At 32.3% G+C, this 20,089-nt stretch overlaps 1 protein-coding gene across 3 annotated transcripts in view; it reads right to left on the bottom strand.

Moving 5' to 3' along the window:
- LOC126823397 (kinesin-like protein KIF21A) overlaps nucleotides 1–20,089 on the bottom strand; it is a 54,794-nt gene that overhangs the window by 13,195 nt on the left and 21,510 nt on the right. For 2 of the 3 annotated variants that reach the window (XM_050552213.2, XM_050552211.2), the window contains exons 15-33: nucleotides 19,290–19,398; nucleotides 17,713–17,907; nucleotides 16,995–17,194; nucleotides 16,238–16,414; nucleotides 14,245–14,344; nucleotides 13,456–13,538; nucleotides 13,132–13,200; nucleotides 12,889–12,960; nucleotides 12,497–12,613; nucleotides 12,043–12,144; nucleotides 9,770–9,938; nucleotides 9,327–9,372; nucleotides 5,894–5,972; nucleotides 3,551–3,750; nucleotides 3,194–3,328; nucleotides 2,615–2,743; nucleotides 1,257–1,399; nucleotides 818–1,001; nucleotides 380–541 (exon numbers count right to left, since the gene is read on the bottom strand). In XM_050552213.2, the coding sequence (XP_050408170.1) occupies nucleotides 380–541; nucleotides 818–1,001; nucleotides 1,257–1,399; nucleotides 2,615–2,743; nucleotides 3,194–3,328; nucleotides 3,551–3,750; nucleotides 5,894–5,972; nucleotides 9,327–9,372; nucleotides 9,770–9,938; nucleotides 12,043–12,144; nucleotides 12,497–12,613; nucleotides 12,889–12,960; nucleotides 13,132–13,200; nucleotides 13,456–13,538; nucleotides 14,245–14,344; nucleotides 16,238–16,414; nucleotides 16,995–17,194; nucleotides 17,713–17,907; nucleotides 19,290–19,398 (2,471 nt within the window). Of the gene's footprint in view, nucleotides 1–379; nucleotides 542–817; nucleotides 1,002–1,256; nucleotides 1,400–2,614; nucleotides 2,744–3,193; nucleotides 3,329–3,550; nucleotides 3,751–5,231; nucleotides 5,299–5,893; nucleotides 5,973–9,326; nucleotides 9,373–9,769; nucleotides 9,939–12,042; nucleotides 12,145–12,496; nucleotides 12,614–12,888; nucleotides 12,961–13,131; nucleotides 13,201–13,455; nucleotides 13,539–14,244; nucleotides 14,345–16,237; nucleotides 16,415–16,994; nucleotides 17,195–17,712; nucleotides 17,908–19,289; nucleotides 19,399–20,089 lie in introns of all 3 variants that reach the window. The other variant, XM_056101991.1, reaches the window with a different exon arrangement.

Below are 20,089 nucleotides of genomic sequence, written 5' to 3'. Positions count from 1 at the left end.
CTTAATAGCCATTCTGATCAAAAACCTGGTGCATCAAGCAAAGACATTCTTATTAATGTGACTCTGATATCAGCTATTGAAATTCATTGTTTGTATACCAACAATTTTATACTCAATTTTACTTGATTTTCAAGAACCCCCTTTTCCCCAATGGCCTGCCTTGACTTTGCAGACCCTCAAACTTTGTTTCGACCACAAGTTGGGGAAACAGTATTATACTTAATTAGTTTGGCAAAATAATTCAATATTTTGTTCATTTTAAGTTTGATAATACCATTTGTTGTCAACAATCTCGTAAAATAATCGTTTGAGAATATGCTGATTGTATTACAATGTTAATCATGAAGAGATATGTAAATAGTTATAGAGTTGTCCTTACCTTCTGAGATCCCAGACACGAACAATATTACCAGTAGCACAATATAATGTTATACCATCATCACTTAAAGCTACATCATTTATATGATGTTCACCTGGTGCTAAATCTATCTGTCTATTAGCTGTATAATTAACAGTACCATTAGCACTTAAACCTGATGAACTGTAATAATACAATATATCATAATCACATTCAAGTCATATTCTGTCATGATTACTGACAGATAATACAATACTAAAAAAATTATTTTACTGTAATCAATCCAAAGCTGAAGGTATTACAAGAATGATTTAAGGCTTAAATAATCAAATCTTTTCAGTATTCTATTTCTAACAAAAAATTATTCCCAAATGTAATAGTCTATGTCCACAGAAAATACTTTGCTCAGAGCTCCATGCCGTTTGTCCATACATCCCCAGCTTTAAAAATTTGACTTACCTGAGTGTTTTGATACATTTATTAGAATTTTCTCTAATATCCCACACTTTAATATATGATTGAGACACGGTAAAAGTCATTTTATTTTTCTCTGAATATTTGACTTTTAAGACATTATTAGGATGACCTGTATATGAGAACAGTTCTTTTCCTGTTTGTAAATCCCATGTTTTAGCTGTACGATCTGGAAAATACAAGAAGAGAATTAAGCAACATGTCAACTTGTAAATTAATAACAATAGGGATGCATGCTTTAAAATCTACACACCTATTAGTCAAGTTTGTCCATTGCATGAGAATAAATAAGGGGACAGACTAGAAAATTTATACCCATTAGATAGGTCGTGGAAATAATGCTTCACTAAAAAAATAAATTGTTAACCCACTGAACATTGTAGCCTTGGTTTGAGAAATGAAGTAACTAAATGTAAGAACTAACCTTTACTACCAGTAAATAAGAGATCATCAGTAGCATCAACAGATAGAACAGCTTTAGTATGACCACCAGCTGTATGTGTACAGGTCAAAGGTGAACTCCGACCACCAACAGGTCGATTATTGTATGAAGCTTGTATACTTCCTCTACAAAAATATAAATAAAGCCATAAAATAAAGTTATCAGTCTCAGACAATCCTTCAAAAAATTCTGACGTGGGATGGAGGTTTCTATTTTTGTGTTTTTTTATCTTGTCAAAGGATCACATTTCAAGGTTTTATAGTTATCTCATCTTCATGCTATTTATAGGAATTCACTTAGTTACATGTACCAATTCTGTTGTCACATATTTGACATATTAAAACCTTTTTGGCCTGACACAAAAATAATCCCCATCCAATAAATTATGAATGCATCTAAAAGAGGTGCTGGTGCAATGAATGAATTATTTAAAATAAAAAACACCACTACAACACAATTTATTTATTTGGAAAAGCAATCAATGTCAATGGTTTGCACACATATGGCAAGTTTCAACGAGTGTTCTTTTATCGTTAACAAGCACAGAATATAAACAACAGCCACCATTGTTTATACGATGACTGCAATTTAAGTGCCGTTTTTTTAAAACAATATATAGTTCATGTCATACTTTAAAACTATACATTCAAAGTCATGCTGTCAATGTATCATTAACAACCAAGTAAATTATGTGGTATTTTACACTACAATCATCAATGAAAAGATAGGTTGCCAGGCAACAAAGCATACGCCCACAGCAGCTATGTCGTCCGGGGAGTCAACAAAGGTTGTCTCATACTTTTTCTTATGTCAGTAATGAAAACATTTACAACACACTAGAATCTGATTATGAGTAACAATCCATTTGGCTTCTAGTTCTGCCCAATTCTAACATTTAGCATACAAAACATTTAATATCAATTGCTATAATCATGAATAAATATAAAGTCAATCGAATATTAACTTTAGCCTCTAAAGCATCCACAAGTTTTTTCAAAGTGATCAAGGGCCATAACTCTGACAGTAATTATAAGAAATCGTTGAAAATCAATAGCATTCTTCGCCTCATGACCGTAAAAGCTATGTATAAATATAAAGTCAATCAGATATTGACTTTAGCCTCTAAAAGGTCCAGAAGATATTTTAAAGTGATCAAGGCCCATAACTCTAGCAGTAATTATCTGAACTCTTTGAAAATCAATGACCTTAAACACTGTGTGTAAAGTCGGGGCGACGACAATATACAAGGATATGGCATTAAAAATTGGTAATAGACGTACAATGAGTTAAATAGTCATTACAGTTTGCATAATATTGATCAGTATAAATAATGAAAGTACCTGTTAGGATTTGGTGAAGGTAGTACTGTATTACTGGTTAAACGTGAGAAAACATTATCATCTGAACTACGGAATGATCGTCTAGTTGCTGTTGGTGATGTTGGTGGTGTAGTATCTGACGATAAATCTCTGAGAGATAACAAATAAACCAATTCATCAACAGAAATAGTACATACTGACCCACTTATTTCAAAAACATTACCTGCCAGCAATTTCCAACATGACAATCTTATATAACTATTTCTTTAATTTAAATCTTGTGAAAGAAAACTTGATTGTATATTAACGTTAAATATTTTAATTTCAAGGAATCAAGTCTAGAAATTAGCCACCTGTTACTGGCAATGTCCAGTACAACTTCAAGCATTGTCAGGTACAACTCATCTGGTGGTCAGGACACAGATTTCTCTATTTTCTGTGTTGTTTTTGTAGATATTTTTAATAAATATCTTGTACAAAGTTAAAAATGTCAGGCACGAATAATAGACAATTTGTCAAACATGACTAAGATCGTTTTTCAGAACATGCCATTAATTACTAGATATTTTTAGGTTAAATAATTATGAAGACTATACTAACACTGAACTAGATCGTGACAGAGAATCAGGTTTATAGGTTTTTCGTCTCATGGCTGGTGATGGTTCTGGACTTTTAGGGTATTCTTTACGTCTCATACTGGGTGATGGTCCTGAATTTAATCTACCACTTGCACTTCTACAAAAAAAAATAACACACACATTTAAATTCTTTATAAAGACACGTGTCTTTTAAAGACATTTTCCTGGCAACTAGATTTAAAACATCTTGACTGTTGAATGTGTTCTGGCCAACACTAGGATTTGAACCCAGTGCATCCTATTTGAGAGTCCAGTGCCCTAACTATTCGATCACCACAGCCTCCATATGAGTATGAATTAAATCTAAGAGAATTATAACCTTGTCATGGTTGGAGCTTTAGATGGTATAATTTTGGGTGGTGGCATTGCATTAACATCACCACTATCTTCTTGTTTCTTTAACTCTTCTTCTAGATTTTCTTTCTGTTCATCTGGTGTTTCCAGTACTGGTAACAAGGGGGTATCTTGAGTACCACAGGCATACAGTAAATCAGCTGGGGTAGCCGTTTTTCTTCTAGCCTGTAGAAAAGCCATTATATATATAATAAGATATTTCTCAATTAGTACAATAAATTGTGACTCAACAAATATCACTTAACAAAACAGTTTACAAGGACAAACAATAAACATGTTATGTATATTTGACCTTAACATAAGGTTACACTTTTAGGTTAGACTGCCATAATAATTTAGATAATCGTTAAAAATCTATGAGATTGCTCATTTCTAAGAAATATTATTTAGAAAAGAAAAAGATTTGGATACAAGATGTATATTATTCAGAACGTAGACATTTAGACGGAAGGGTTAGAATTTAAAAGTCATAGATTTTATAGTGTTTTTGAAAATATTTTCTTAATGTATATTCATTTAAAAATTTCAGAATTAATAAACATTGATTGTGAGGAATGAAGCTGTATCTATGAAAGGATAAAACAGTCATATAATAAGATTGAGAAATAAAATATAGAACATGCATAGTTTTATGTGTTTGTTCAATGAGTCAATTATATGATATAAATTTACACATGTATGAAAATGTAATATAAAATATATTTTAGTAGTAATCACTGAATGCCATAACCAATATCTTAAAACTAATAGTGAATTCCTGTATATTAAATAAATACTGTCCTATAGTGTCCTGTGTTATCCTGACTATAATAATTGATGTAGTTTATTGATGTTTAGATACTGTGAATATAATATATATATAGTGTTGTTATGGTGCCTATATAAACCTACCGGTACAAGACTTAATCTACCATGAAACTGGAAATAATAACATTTAACATGCTCATTGTAATATTGTAGTAGGAAAACAAATTAAACATGCATTCTCTGTCATTAATATCTATCAAAACCGTTCATCATGCTGCACATAAACACACACACTTTGTATACATGGGAGATCAATGTTCTTTTACCTATTTAGAAACATCTTTCCCGGTTTCTTTTATCAATATAAAATTAGCCCCTTAAAATACCCCATCAAATGACTATTAATGCTTTTTGTCATTTTGATTCAAGACTAACCTATGATAATTTATTATGATAATATGGGGAACAATTTTCCTATCTGTCAGAAGACTTGATACATTACCTCAGCAGCCTTTATATATCTATGCACTAGGGCTTAATAAGAACCTGCATTCTAAATTTGAACAATTCTTTCTTTAAAGAAAATGTTTGATATTTGACTTGAAGTAATTTATATACATGTATATATAAACTATAATTGTATGATATTTCCTTAGAAGTGGAATTTAACAATCATAAATTTGATTCAATTACGATTCATATGAATGTACAGTTTTTAAGATAAAATCATTAAATCTAAATATAAGTATTTAGTGTACGTTTCTACGGCTAGCCATATATTACATAAAAGGCTTTTTTTTCCTTTTTTTCCCGAAAGATATATATTATGCCGTTATTTATTTTGTTCACTTCTAAGGATAACCAATCATACAATGTGATTAAATGATTTTGTAGACTACCTTTATAGGTAAAGCTCTAGACAAGATAGATGGATGCCTTCGTCTGTAGTATTTCTCTCTCCTATACCTAGTTCCGCCATAATATTATTGTAATAGGATAGCATTCATATAGGTTTTATAATATTATTTCAATATAGCTGAATAATACACAAGATACATTCCTGTTGGATCAAAAAATTCATTCTTAAAGGAGGTTGAATCGAGAATAAAAATCATGTCTACAATACACAGCCAGAACTACTCATTTCCCCTATAATTAACTAATCAAAATGACTGTCAGGAATTGTCAGTCACTGCTGATAAACAAAATCACATGCTTGAGTCACAATACTTGTACTCTGTCATTGTAGCATGTACACTGATTTGTTTGTTTTGTTTACAATGGATGAGTTACCCTTTTAATTTGCTAATTAAAGACTGAACAATTTCTACATTGGGTTGAACATAGTTTAAACTATTTCAATACCAAATAATGAATAAAATAGAAAACATTTAGAATAATAGAACTTCTCCTTTAAGAATATCTTAATGTTTCTGCACATTATTCAGCTATGTTTATTATAATCTATACAATATGATAAATAAAAGGATATATAACCTGGGAACCCAACGAATAATGACAAACAGATGGGAATCCAGGTCCACAATAATATGCTACTAACCTTCTCTCGTTTAGAAGCTAGATCACTTGCCGTAGCAATGATTCCGACTTGAGACAGGGGTGCCAAACTCTCGAACATGCTGAAGGCAGGAGGGGAAGGGAAGGTCAAAAATAAAGTGTGCAACAAAAAAAAAAATTAAACTTAAAATTGGATATAACTCAATCAACAAAAGAGGTAAAATCACCAAATACAAAATGCATAATCTACTATCGTTGTCTTGAGGTAATCTTGTGTAATTATTAATTTTGCAGTAAACACTTCAGTAGTGTGTATATAGTTTTATCACAGAGTATGCTTTTCAACAAATAATATAAAAACAGTTATTACAGTTTAACATAAATTATCTTTTTAGCTTGTAAAAAATGAAATTGCATAACAATTAAAATATACCTATAAATCATTTGACAACAAATAATTGTAATATACAAAATAATATCACAATAAACACTGCAAACAACCAAAACTCATGATCATGCTGCCTGTGCAGTTCAAATAAAAAACATTAAGCATTGCAAAGGGATTTAAGGGTCCATGAGTGGTTGGATGTAATTGAAGAAAAGAAATGATTGATGGATTAATTCATTATTTTAATGAGATTATATTAATATTATAGAATGAAAATATTGTCAACATCATTGACTATTACCAACTACTGACTTATCTATTTACTTACCATGTTTATACAGAGTTCTCAACAAAACAAATTATTAATCATATCTGTTGTTTGTAGGGTTTAAGGCCCACTTCCATCGTAGGTAATATTGCATGCAATTTGTCTTATTTTTGTATATTCAGCGCATGCACAAGTGTCTTTCCTATGGATTGGGAGGAAACAGGAGTAAATCCACAAGGTTCAGAAAGCACACCTATCTCCCAGAAACATATGCTTACCAAAGGATCAAAACCAATTCTAGACCACAAGGCCATTCCAAACCCCATTAATCATGTTCAAATTATCCTATTATTCCTATATTTCAATCATAAACCCACTAGAAAACAAGTTATCCATATGTTAACCCGTACTGGCATGATAAGGAAGAAATTTTGAAAATTGAGTTATTGTTATTATCACATTCTCCAACTCTATATCTTCAATTTTATGTATAGTTTGTTTGATGGGCAAAAATTGACTGAGCTGTGTCTGTTTGAAGCAAGTCAAAGATCTGGTATGTTCCAAAACAAAATCCCATAGCAACCAGGCCATTTATTTGCTGTTCTGTCATTGAATATTTCTTTCTCCTGGTTTTGAGGGGTGCTGAGGACGAAAATCATAGTAAAAGTTTGACCCAACAATTTCTGCCATCTTTTTTTTTTCAAAATGGCCGCCAAACTTTTGAGTTTTGACAAGTTATGTGTTTATTAATGTCATTTATGGGTTTTTAGGGGTGCTGCATACAAAACTTGCTATGTGTGTGTGGACACATGTTTGTGAAAATCTCAATTTCGATCAAAATGAATATTTTCACTTATTTTGTCTGTCATAATTAGATTTTGAGCATTCCAACTCATTTTGCCAGCATGGGTCACATATGTTGATTATTAATCTTTTTAATAACTACACACATGTAATCTATTCACGATCTTAGTATATGCCAGGAATGTAAAATTGTGTATGTTAATGTTTGACATTCCCAATATTGTTTATCAATTGAATATGGGCATCATAGGGTAACATCTTCGGTAACTGATTTTAATTAGCTGTTCTCTGGGATTATATGGGATTTGGTGGGTGTTTTTCCTATATGAAATAGAACTCACAGTGGGCCTTTCATAGATGCCATTTTAACATTTACAATTAAGAATAAATAAATATATAAAAACTCCCACAAAAATAAAACAGCAGAATTAAAAACTAGAGCTACAGAAAAATACCACTTGAACAAAAGTAATGACGTAAATATACAGCAAACTACAGTAATCAATAGAAACATTATCCAGCCATCAGCTTGTTCTTGTAGCACATTAAGAGAGTAGTGGTTTATAGTCAATGATTTTAACAACATATTATATACACCATAGTTAGTAAATAAAACCAATTATATCATAGCTTTTGGTTCAACATATAACAGTTTATTATAAAATATATATTTAATCATGGTGTGTTTTTGAAGTGTCAGAGATCTCGGCGTATTAAATTATGTATTTCAAAAATCCCTGCTCTGAAGTTGAAATGAGAGGTCGTCGTTTATAGCCTATATACAAAATCTCATAGTAACTATTGAGGCTTTAAAATGGCTATTCCCTGTATCAACAGTAGGTAATATTAACCTCCAACAACCACATGCTTTGAATTATCAGGTTCAGAAAGTAAGCCGCAGTTGATATTTGTTGATAATCTTTATAGTAGTATGTCTAAGTAAGATAGCAATCTATTTCCACGATTGTTATTTGAAATATAAAACTGTGTGTTCTGTCCTTAGCCATTGCTATCTACTACATAATGGTAATCATTTAATAAAGGGTTGTAAATTCAAAACATTATGATGAACAAACCCCCTCTCATTTCAGCTTAAAATCTCTTTTGTACTAGTGTTGAGCGGGGATTTTGGAAATATCTAATCATGTCTACTCTCTCTAATAGACACTGATACTTCTATTACAGGATCCAATATAGATGAAGCACCAAGTTAAATTTTGAAGAACAGATTACTGGTACGGATATTATAGTAATAACATCATTTACATGGATAATTTCATGGTTATTGAGTAAGAATGCAAAGCAGATAACTATAACAATCTTTTTATTTGTTTTGTGATCAAAAGTTGAATGCTCATACAAATTTTCAAAATTTAGTACATGATGTCTTTGTAGCAGATTTAACATCAATGATTTAGTAGTAATACAAGTAGATACTAAAGGTATACAATAAGATATACAGCATAAAATGTCTATGAATATAGACCATATAACGGCTCATTATATATATATTCATAGCATCAAGTTAAATCATACATTCATGTTAGGATTTCTTAAGATCATTATATAATACTTTAACATTAATATTCATGTGTCAAGATAACCAATGAAAGTGCCTGGCGAAGCAATAAATTTGGACTGGAAGCATTACTATAATATAACGAATGCTTTGCTGGCAGAAAGATGACACTGATTCAAATCTATAGAAACAATATGGATGTCACACATATTTATGACGTTTATGTTTGTGGAATTCAATCAGGTTAGTTTTTAAAAAAAAACAACAAAAAAAACATTACTTCATTTTAGTCAAGAACCATGAAACCACCTATTAATAATCACTTGAATTTAATAAAGTGAAATTTTAGAACCAGATTTCAAAATGGGTTTCTATATTTTTTTATTGGAAAGTTAACAATTGTGTTACAGGTCAAAAGTTTTGATAAATGTTTGCATATAATTTAAGTGAATTAACAATAATGATTGTAAAGTAATAAATATATTTATAGTGTTTACCTTTCAGCAGGTGACGTGGAGGCTGAACTAGCTGAACTCTCTAGATCTACAAATATATAAATTCTCATATTTCTTAAAATATATCAATTCCAGATTTTTGACTCATATTTCTTAATGCCATTTGGAGTTGTTCAATGATTGTGGAAGTGGAATCTCTACAAGAAATATCTGTCCGAAAGTGGTTCTATTCTGTTCAATATACAGAAGAAAGGTGTATTGGAAATTTTATAACCTTCAGCATCCTGAGTTGACCATATATGTGATATATGGTCAAAACAAGCTAGAAACATCTATGATCTCTGCTTAAACCTTTTGAAGGGTCTCTTTATAATGGGACTGAATCCAAGCTATGACGGTAACTGAATATACTAAAATAAGACCACTTGTCTTCAGTAGAAGCAACAAGAACAGACTGATTATAAATGAAATAAATAAAACATTACCATCTTGATCTAGATCATTATCTATACGTAAATTATCAACTTCTATATCCACATGATCAGCTATCATATGTTTTAATAAATCTTGTTGTAAAGTATTGTTTAATTCTGTTTGATGTAATTTGGCATGTAGTTCTTTAGCTTCCGAATCTTTCTGCGCTGACATCATTCCCTAAAAAAATATTTACATTTATATTATATTCTACTTGACATTTCAAATTACCTATAACACCATCTAAATCTTTCTTTTTACTACACTAACATATACAAGCGGTTGCCATGCAAGATACACCAATATTTTGCAACAGATGAACAGAGAACAAGCTACAAAAAAAGAGTGTTTTTTCATACAACCAGGGGCCAGAATCCAGAACGTTAGGGTCGAATATGTGCAAGTATTGAAAGGAACATTTGGGATATAAACATATATTTTAAGCTTCATTAAAATCAGATAAAAATTGTGACCTCTAGACTTTAACACTAATTAAGTAAGAGGAGTGGCCATTCTGTCAGGCAGTTTCGGTTCTATTTTCACGAAATTTGAACTTCACTGTAATTATGGTGTAACGGTGATACAGGCCATGAAATTTGACGCGAACGATACCAATTGGTTACGTGCGGTCGCGCTAGCTCAAAAACATGCGACCGATTTCCTGGTTACGCAAATTGAAATATCGGTTACGTTAACAAATTTCATTAACAGATTTATTCACATTTGATCAATTTTTATACAGGATGACTTTGTGACACGGGTCTAAATTATTTGTATTATAGCATGAACTCCATTCATTCATTCTTGGCATTTCATTTTCTCCATTTTACCGATACTTTGACAGATCACGTATTTTGACACCACGTAAGCTATTGACCAGTTGCAAGCACGTTGATTTAAAAATGCCCCTCACTCCTAATTCTTTAAATGATTAGTTATGCCATAAATTTTGAAAGCGTACCTTTGGATTTTCAAACACAAAATGAGAAATGAGTTTGACTATTTAACATGTCGGCTATATTTCCAAAGAATTTACTACACGTGTTCCTTTCAGTTTTCACTATAGCCATGCTGTAGTACTAATGACCCGTATGTATGTCGTCAACTTTGACCCCCTCCCCGGCATCGCTCGAGTGATAATGTAAACGATTTTACTCTCCTGTCTATTTTAATATTATTTCATTATTTCAAACTATTCTGTTTCCTTTTGAGACTTTGTGTATAGAGTGCCGAGGTTTATAATAAATACTGTTTGTCAATCAGTCGCTATACCTATGAGTGAGGCTATCGCATGCTACGTGCTTGGATGAATGATTGCAAGTGACAAGTGTAATATGAAGTACACATGTAGTCTTCAGTGACCGAAAACAATGTGGTAGCTACCATTCCTGGTTTTTGAAGGTCAGATATAATATAAAAACGAAAATCCATTAGTAATTTTTGGAACCGATTCCCCTCATTATTAAAATGTAGGGATTTAGTAAAGTGGAACATTTTATTTTTAATGTTATATTGTTTGATGGGGACACCGTGGGATTAAAGTCATTAACACTTAACCTAATATAATATTAAATATAAAAGAATAAAGTTAGTCAAGTTACTTCTTTAAAAAATACATTCACTGCAAGTGGAAATGAATAATAGCACCATTTAAATCTGGATAAAACATGAAAACAGCGCAACCATTTTATGTAACCAATTGGTTGCGCAATGATCATCTGGCGTAACCAAAGAAAATGGTTACGCAGAGCATAAACCTGCAACCATTTTTCTGGTTACGCCAAAATTTGAAATTTCATGGCCTGGTGATATATTTGAACTTTGTTTAAAATCGAATAAAAATTGTGACCTCTAGTGGGTCCACAAGCTACAAAAGGTGATTTTCTGTACAATCAAGGGCCATAATCCTGGAAGTTACGGTCCGATATGCGTGAATATCGAAAGGAACCAAGATCTTTGGGAGCTTAACTTATATTTCAAGTTTCGTCAAAACTTGATAAAGATTTTAACCAGTAGAGTGTCCACAAACAAAATGTGAACAAACTGACGGACAGGGGTGACGACCATATACGTCCACAAGAAAATGTGGGCGTACAAAAATAAAATACATCAGTATGTCTATCAACAAAATATGGTTATAAAATGCTGCAAGGTATCACTCAAAATGAAGTTTTGCTAATTCCTATAGGATGCCTTACACGCTAGATTTGTTTCAGCTAACTGTCCTTACCCCCCCCCTCGCTTTTGAAAAATCCTGTATCCCCCCTGAATATGAGTATATTACCTTTGATATAGAGAATTGGAAGAGATGTTCTAGTAAATATTTAGCTTCTTGTAATGAACAGGCACCAATAAGAGATGTAATATCAGTACTTTCAGTTTCTTCCTGAAAAAATAATAATAAAAATATTACAGCTATTTATATTTTCTGTACAATAACCCAATTTTCAAAATTTCCTCATTGAGACTCATTTTCCCAGCATGGGTCACATACATTGATTTAAGCCTTGAGATAATCATATATAGAGAATCTGATATCAAATATATGGACACAAGTCCGTAAACAATACCAGACTCAGTTGTAGATTTTTACTATCCGATGTGTAATGTATTATTATTTGGTGATATGACAAATAACTATGTTATTAAGTAAATAATTAAATAAGTAAATTAAGGCTAGAGATAGTGATGAGTGTATATTAATATAAACAAGTATTTTATATAGAGTCCAAACCTACCTTAGATTCTTCAACTTGCATTATATTAGCTTGACAATCATTTATATTATCTTGTATATATTCTACTTGACATTTTAAATTATCTATAACATCATCTAAATCTTTCTTTTCACGGAACTAAAAAATAATATATATATCACTTCCTTAATCAAAATACTGTTTGCTTGCTCTTATAAAATGCTACAAGTATGGCACAAAATGGCATTAATTTTGTTTGGTTATATTTGTTCAAGCATAATTTGATTTGTGACCACCAAAGGATTCTTGGCACCATAGCCACTATTTCTGTCAACCTCATAGGAATAGTTCAAAAGAGTGGCATAGAATCTTAAATTATTTTTTGTTTGTTAATTTAAAATTTTTGTTCATGTAAAAAATAACGCTTATCATACCTCTACATCATCACCCATGCTTTCTCTCTTCTGTATATATTTTTCTAACTTTTTACCAATCTTTTCTCTTTGCTAAATTAATAAAATAATTCTTTACATTACAAATTATGTATCGAAAATTTATTATTTTCACTATCAAAATTTATAAATACATATAAAATGGTGGATAAAAATACTGTTAATAAAGGTGTTTAAGTGTGTTGGTGTTAGTACAAACTAACAACATAAATATAATAAACTTACCTTAAGCCAGTTCTCCATATCTTTAGCCATATGTGTAACTGTTTGTTTCTTATTTATCACAGCATTAACCTAGGGTTAAAATAAAATATAACAATTAAACAAAATTATTAATTTTTATTAATGAGAAAATCTGAGTAAACAATATTTTAAAATCACAGTTTCTTTAAAATAAAAATAATCGAGTTGATTTGATATTTGTGCTTTATTTCTTGAAATAGCTATGTGGTTTGTCTAGATAGAACATCACCTAGATAGTAACTAAAGTCTCAAATTGGAGATAAACTATTGCTATTTGATATTAATATTAAAATATCTTATACTCACATTCTTTTCAATAGCATCCCATTTCTGCTTAGCCACTTTAGGTGAGAAATCTTTTCGTCTTCTTCGTGTTGAAGAATTTATAGCTAAAACAAAATTGTAAGTAAACACACATTCACTTAAATCACGCTAACCAAATGTCTGGTGCCTATTTCTAATTACTAGACTAGAACCTCACTGTATGGTGGGTTTCAATATTGTGAAGCCCTTTAGTCTTAATATATTCGGGACTTTTATACTGAAGCCCAAGGGAAAAACAGTGGTTCAGTGAGTAAGACGTTGGCTTGCTAACATGGACGTCTTGTGTTCGATCCCTGCATTGGCTGACAAAATTCATCGGAAATTTTCCAGCGTGGTTTCATCATGTCAGTGATGCAGGACTGAGTGCCAGGCTAGGGACAATGTTGGAATTCGATATAAGAGTAGGCTTTAGTGCTGATGTCCGGGCAAAATCACCCTCATCGCACACTGTATGGCAAAATATGCCTGTCTTCATTAGCCCAATAGGTGCAGAACAGTAGGATGTTAAATTACATTTCATTTCATTTGAAGCCCAACTATATCAACATCGTTAATGTTTGAATGCCTTTGATCAAAATATAACTACATATTTAAGCTTTGTTTATAATATGATGGTATTTACTTTTACATATTTACTTAAATATAATATAACCAATTAGTTACTGTTGGTGATAAAATTAAATAAATTGTCCACAGTCACATTCATGCTAATTTCAATTAAAAAAATATAGAGAGTTTTTTTTTAAAATTGTATGTTAAGATGGTATTTACCTATAGGAATGGTAGCTGGTCTATCATATTTACCAATACGACCTGCAGCTTTGGCTGACATTGGTTTAACTGCTTTCTTACGTCTGCGTAATGATTCAAGCTATAAATATATAAATAACAGTGTAAAAGGAATCACATTACACACACACAAAAAAAAAAATCCAACTAGTTAAAAACACAGACAATAGTAGGACAGTTTATAGTTTTAGCAGCTGGAGTAAACCGGAAGACCCATAGAAAAAACACAAGGTTAGGCAGGCACTTGACTGAATGTCTCGATTACAGACATTATGATCTAAAGCGCATGCTAGACCATTGTGTCAAAAGACACAATAAGCAGGAAGGATTCTAAAACAGATCTCTTTAATATCAAACTTTGTAAATGTAAACTAATGTCTGAAGTGATCCCCCTTTAAGATGAGAAAACTATACCATTCAAAAAAAGTAGGGGATATTTGATTTTGGGGGCATAATACTAAAATATGCAAATGACTACGAAAAAAGTCACTATAGAACCTAACAGAAGAAACATTTCCAGTTACATGTGACGCCCAAACACACCAATAGCTACCGTATGGAATGCAGGTGATGCTTGGGATCATCATGGGGGTCCAACCCAAGATTTGCATGACTCTGACTTTGAATGTTACAGTCATTGTGGCATTGAATTCCAGGGTGGAAACATCAGTTTAATTGTTTTAGTGACCAGAAAACAAATTTTGATATGCGTCGGCTTACCCAAAATGAAAGGTTACGTGCCCTTGGCATGCTACAGATCGGCACAACATAGGCGGTTGTGGCGCGGACGATGGATGTTTCTCAGTCTGTCATAAGCAGGCTATGGTCCAGATACCGTGATACACAATCTGTACAGGACAGACCACGCTCAGGTCGACCAAGGGCGACAACTCAAGCCCAGGATCGATTTATCCGTACCTTGGCCTTGAGAAATCGTGTCATCACAGCAAATCAGATCAGCGCTCGTCTTCAAACAGACACTGGTGTGAGAGTGAGTGGCCAGACGATTCGGAATCGACTGCATAGGGGTCACCTTCGCGCCCGACGTCCTCGCGTGATCCCTTGTTTGAGAGATCATCACATTCAGGCAAGATGTCGTTGGTGTAGGGATCGTCAACACTGGGATAATCGACGCTCGAGCAATGTGATGTTTTCAGATGAGTCAAGGTTCACTGTTGATTTTTTGGACAGACGTAGGAGGGTGTGGCGGCGTCGAAGCGAGCGCTTCCAAGACGTTAACGTCATCAGACATGATCGATTTGGAGGTGGTTCTGTTATGGTGTGGGGAGGCATCACTGTTGCTGGAAGAACTGCTTTACATGTTGTTGCAGGGCGTGTTACAGGCCAGTACTACCAGGACAACATCTTGGCAGTCCATGTTGTGCCGTTCGCACGACGTCATGGCTGCCGTTTCATCTTCCAGGATGACAACGCAAGATGTCACAGGGCCAGGATCGTTACAGGTTACCTCCAACAACAGAACATCACCACATTACCTTGGCCAGCACTGAGTCCCGACCTCTCCCCCATCGAGCATGTCTGGGACATGCTTGGACAGTGGTTACGTCAACGTCAACAACGTCCTGCCAATGTCCAAGAACTTGCTGCTGCGTTGCAACAGGAATGGGACAATCTGGACCAAAATGACCTTAGACGTCTCATTAGGAGTATGCCACGTCGGATCAATGCTTGTTTGGCAAACAGAGGAGGATTTACCCATTACTGACTTGGTTGTGATGCTGTGGTAACTTTGCTGTTTGACCCCGGGTATCATTTTACCCTTATAATGGTCAGTCTGTGCCTTACTTAGTCTAACGATCATTTGGAATAAATCGATGAATGTGAACTTCATTTCATTTTGTCATTTGTTTCTTCGTCAGTTTCATTAGGTGACTTTAATAACACTTAAAAATCAAATATCCCCTACTTTTTTTGAATAGTATATCAATCCTATTTTAATCATATTTTTTTTTACCTCCTCTTGTTTACGTTTTAAAACAATATCTTTCTGTTTCTGGTCTTGTTCTAGATTACGGATACGATTTTGATATTTAATTTGATCTTTACGTATCTGGAAAATTTCTTTATTTTTTCTAGCTTCCAATGATTTACTCTTTTCACCATCATCTTTGATTTGTTTCATCAGTCGAACCTGTTAAATACACAATATGTTATATCAGGCATTATTTTTTGGGGGGTGACCAAATAAATGCAAACAACTTGAACTGGAACAAAACTTATGTTTCAATTCATTGGGCAGGATGATATTGATGTTAAATCACAACAATTGGAAATTGCAATTATTGCTCTACTGCTGTATTCAATGTCAAACACAACACAGTTGTGATAAAAACATCCCTTTAAAAACTCCAGAATAGTAATTAGGTAAAATTTACAATATGACTATACAACAATACATGCAAGTGTATAGAGACGATTTAAGATCTGTGTCAATACAAAATATACATGAGAAACACTTGATTACTGCGGTTGTTGTTACTTGACTACAATAACTGGACTGCTGAAAATTAGCCAATAACACAAAAGCTTGCTCTCGTAGAGCTAAATAACTGGACTATCGACACTATAATAATAATGTGCATTTATGATTGTGCTCACTCCTCCATATTGCATGCCCTAACCCAATTCTGATAATAAGTCACAAACCACCGTAACGACGAAGTATTGGTAAAGTATAAATTTGAAACTTGTAAATAAGAATAATATTTTACCTTAGTTTTCTTCATTTCCAACATCTCATGCTGCAATGTTTTTAACTGCTTCTCATAGTGTGATTGATTTCTGACAAGTTTAGCATGTTCTTTTTTAGCCGCCTGCATCTTTCTCAAATCAGAATTAAGATCATTTATCTTCTTCTCATAATCTTGTTTAATCTTTTTAACCTTATCATTAGAACCTGTCTCTTTACTACCTATAAACATATATCATACGCTTATATTAACATTTAAATACAACAACCACAGCAAATAGATAATGGTAATGACCATATTGTGCATACATTATGAAGTAAAGGCAACATTTGATACTGAAGGTAAATTAAATAAATAAAATATATTGTACAGTTCTCATTAATTAAGTGGTTTCACTAATATTATGATTATATAAGAGTATATATTTCGTTCTGACTGTATCAGTATAATGCTTGAAAATGATAAGAGAATCATTGTAGAAACGTAGCTCACATTAAAATACCACAATTGATTCCATAGAATTGTTTTGTTTATTCCAAAATAATTTATCTGCATATTAACATTTTTCAATTCAAATATGTCTTTTGTGCATGTTATTGCTGTGTGTGTCTCGGAAGGATAGACACCAAATAATAATGTTTCTATTCAAAAACCGAATTCACTCATTCAAACTTTCAATGCTAATCTGCAATGCATGATTTTGTTTTTTTATAATCATCCTTATATTTCAGCAACTTACCAATATTGGCTAAAATTTGATCTCTTTCCAGCTCTGTTTCTTTAATTCTAGTTTCTAATTGTACAACCTTTTCTTCATATTGATGACGTACAGCTTGCATTTTCTTCTGACTTTGTTCTAGCTCTTCAATAAGCCTTTGTTTAATGGAGATTTCACATGTTAATTCAGCCAGGTCTTCATGTATATGATCAGAATCTATCAAAACAAAATAATTCATCATTTTATTTTTTAATTTTCTAAATCTTAAAGAGTGTACTGATTGATTTAAACCACATATATAATGTTCAACAAATCTTATCTATTTCTTATTTCACAAAAAATATAATGGCCTTCAAGTTATTCTTTTCTCCTACAACGCAAAAACTCAACAAGTTCACTGCATTATTCTGTGGTGGATGTTCGATTTTGACTGTGGGAGCTTCTGAATATTGCAATTAATTGATACAAATAGAATTCTGTCACATTCCTATTAGTAGTCCTCATAACAGATGTTATGTGAATAGTATTGTTATGTAAAGAATCATATTTCAGCTGTGATGATTGGTAGACACATTTCTCATTCACTTTGGGGGTGCTTGGTGAACATTCAACACATAATTACAGTCCCGATGCACCATGTGTATTTTTCGTTAAAATATAAAATTTCTCATGGCCTAATCCATGCTAATACTAATATGTACTCAGATTATTATTTAACATTTCATTAAGAAAATTAAGAAAACAAAATTAAAATACCAAAGCTAGATATTGTCTCGGCTTGGATTCAATTGGATTACAAAAGACCTATCAATAAATTTTTGCGGACAACAAAATAGTGTCGGATGACTTATAACATAGTGAGCAGCATAGATCAATCAAATTCTAAATCCACATATCTTTATAAATACTGAACGGAATAGAACCATTTTTAGACTGATATTCATATTAGAGATTCATCTTTCACACTATTGTAGTTTGCTGGTGATTCTATAGCACTAAAATGGCATATCAGGACTTTAAAATATTTTCAACCAATTTGATTGGAAGCAAATTTTCTTATATAAGTGAGGAGAAAAAACACAGAGTTCAAAACAATGGACGTCAGAGATATATTTAGAAATCATATTGTGATGAAAAATACACAAGATCTAAAGATAACAGAAAAACAAACACACACAATTATTGTAAACACCATAAAAATCTGTAGGATATAATGTTATATTTAATACAAATAAAATCTACACATCACCAATAATCAAATAAAGTTTGTAAGGCTGCTCTAAAAAAAGAAATGATCACAAAACAACATCTATATCAGACAACAACATCTTATATACCTGCCCACATTTCCCAATAATCGACAAACATTTCATCTGGTTCTAATTCATAGTTACTCCAGTCCAAAATAATGTCTGTATAGAAATTTCAAATGTTATGTAATTGAATGGTAAACATGTGTGTTCATATATCCAATTTAGGTTATTAAATTTTTCATTTTTTCTGAAAGGCCAATATATTATTACCAAATATTTGTATAAATTATTCATGAAAAAGTTATTCAGATGTATACAGAGCAATAATTATAAAATAATATGTACCTTTATCCTCATCATCATCATCATCATCGTCGTCATCATCATCATCGTCATCAGAATCATCATTAGTTTCATCTTCATCATCGGTATCATCTTCACCTACATCACCATTCTTAAGAAACAAGTCAAGACAATATTTACCCACAATATAATTTTAATAACATAAAGTTACAAATTTTATAGATAAGGACTAAAGGAGTAAAATCTTTTATTTCTAAATTGATTATTAATCCACTGAAAAAAGTAGCAACATTCAGATTTTGGAATTCTATAACCAGTAACACAGTACACCATTGAAATCAACAGGGTGATGAGACAAACACAGTTTATTGTATAATATTATAAACAAACAAATACTATATGCAATAAACCAGTGATAATGATGGACTGTTTTGTTTATATGTGCCGGATATGTCTAAAGCCTGGCACACACTATGCGACAACTTAAGTGACGAGTCTGGCGACAAATATCACCTCAATATAAGTGGATTGAGCACACTACACGGCGACTTTGGCGATCATGGAAAAAACACCCTGTCACATGCAAAATCATGTGACACCTGTAAATTCATTTTAGTCGTCATCGCGTTGAATACTTTAATCAATATTGTTTTGTACATGAAGATCAGTCGGCGGCGTAGCCGTCTTAGTACAACGCCCGTCGAGTGCAATGCGTTTATAGTATTATAAGTAACTAGCTCAAATTGGGCGACTCTTGCATGTATAGAAAAACAAGCTACATGAGGCTTAGTCCAGAAATATTCCAGAGAATCCTAAATATAATCAATCCTCTCATTGCCAAA

The sequence above is a fragment of the Patella vulgata genome, chromosome 6 (genome assembly GCF_932274485.2).
Source record: "Patella vulgata chromosome 6, xgPatVulg1.2, whole genome shotgun sequence".
Classification (NCBI taxonomy): Eukaryota; Metazoa; Mollusca; class Gastropoda; family Patellidae; genus Patella; species Patella vulgata.
This window is presented reverse-complemented; position numbering and strand designations above follow the sequence as displayed.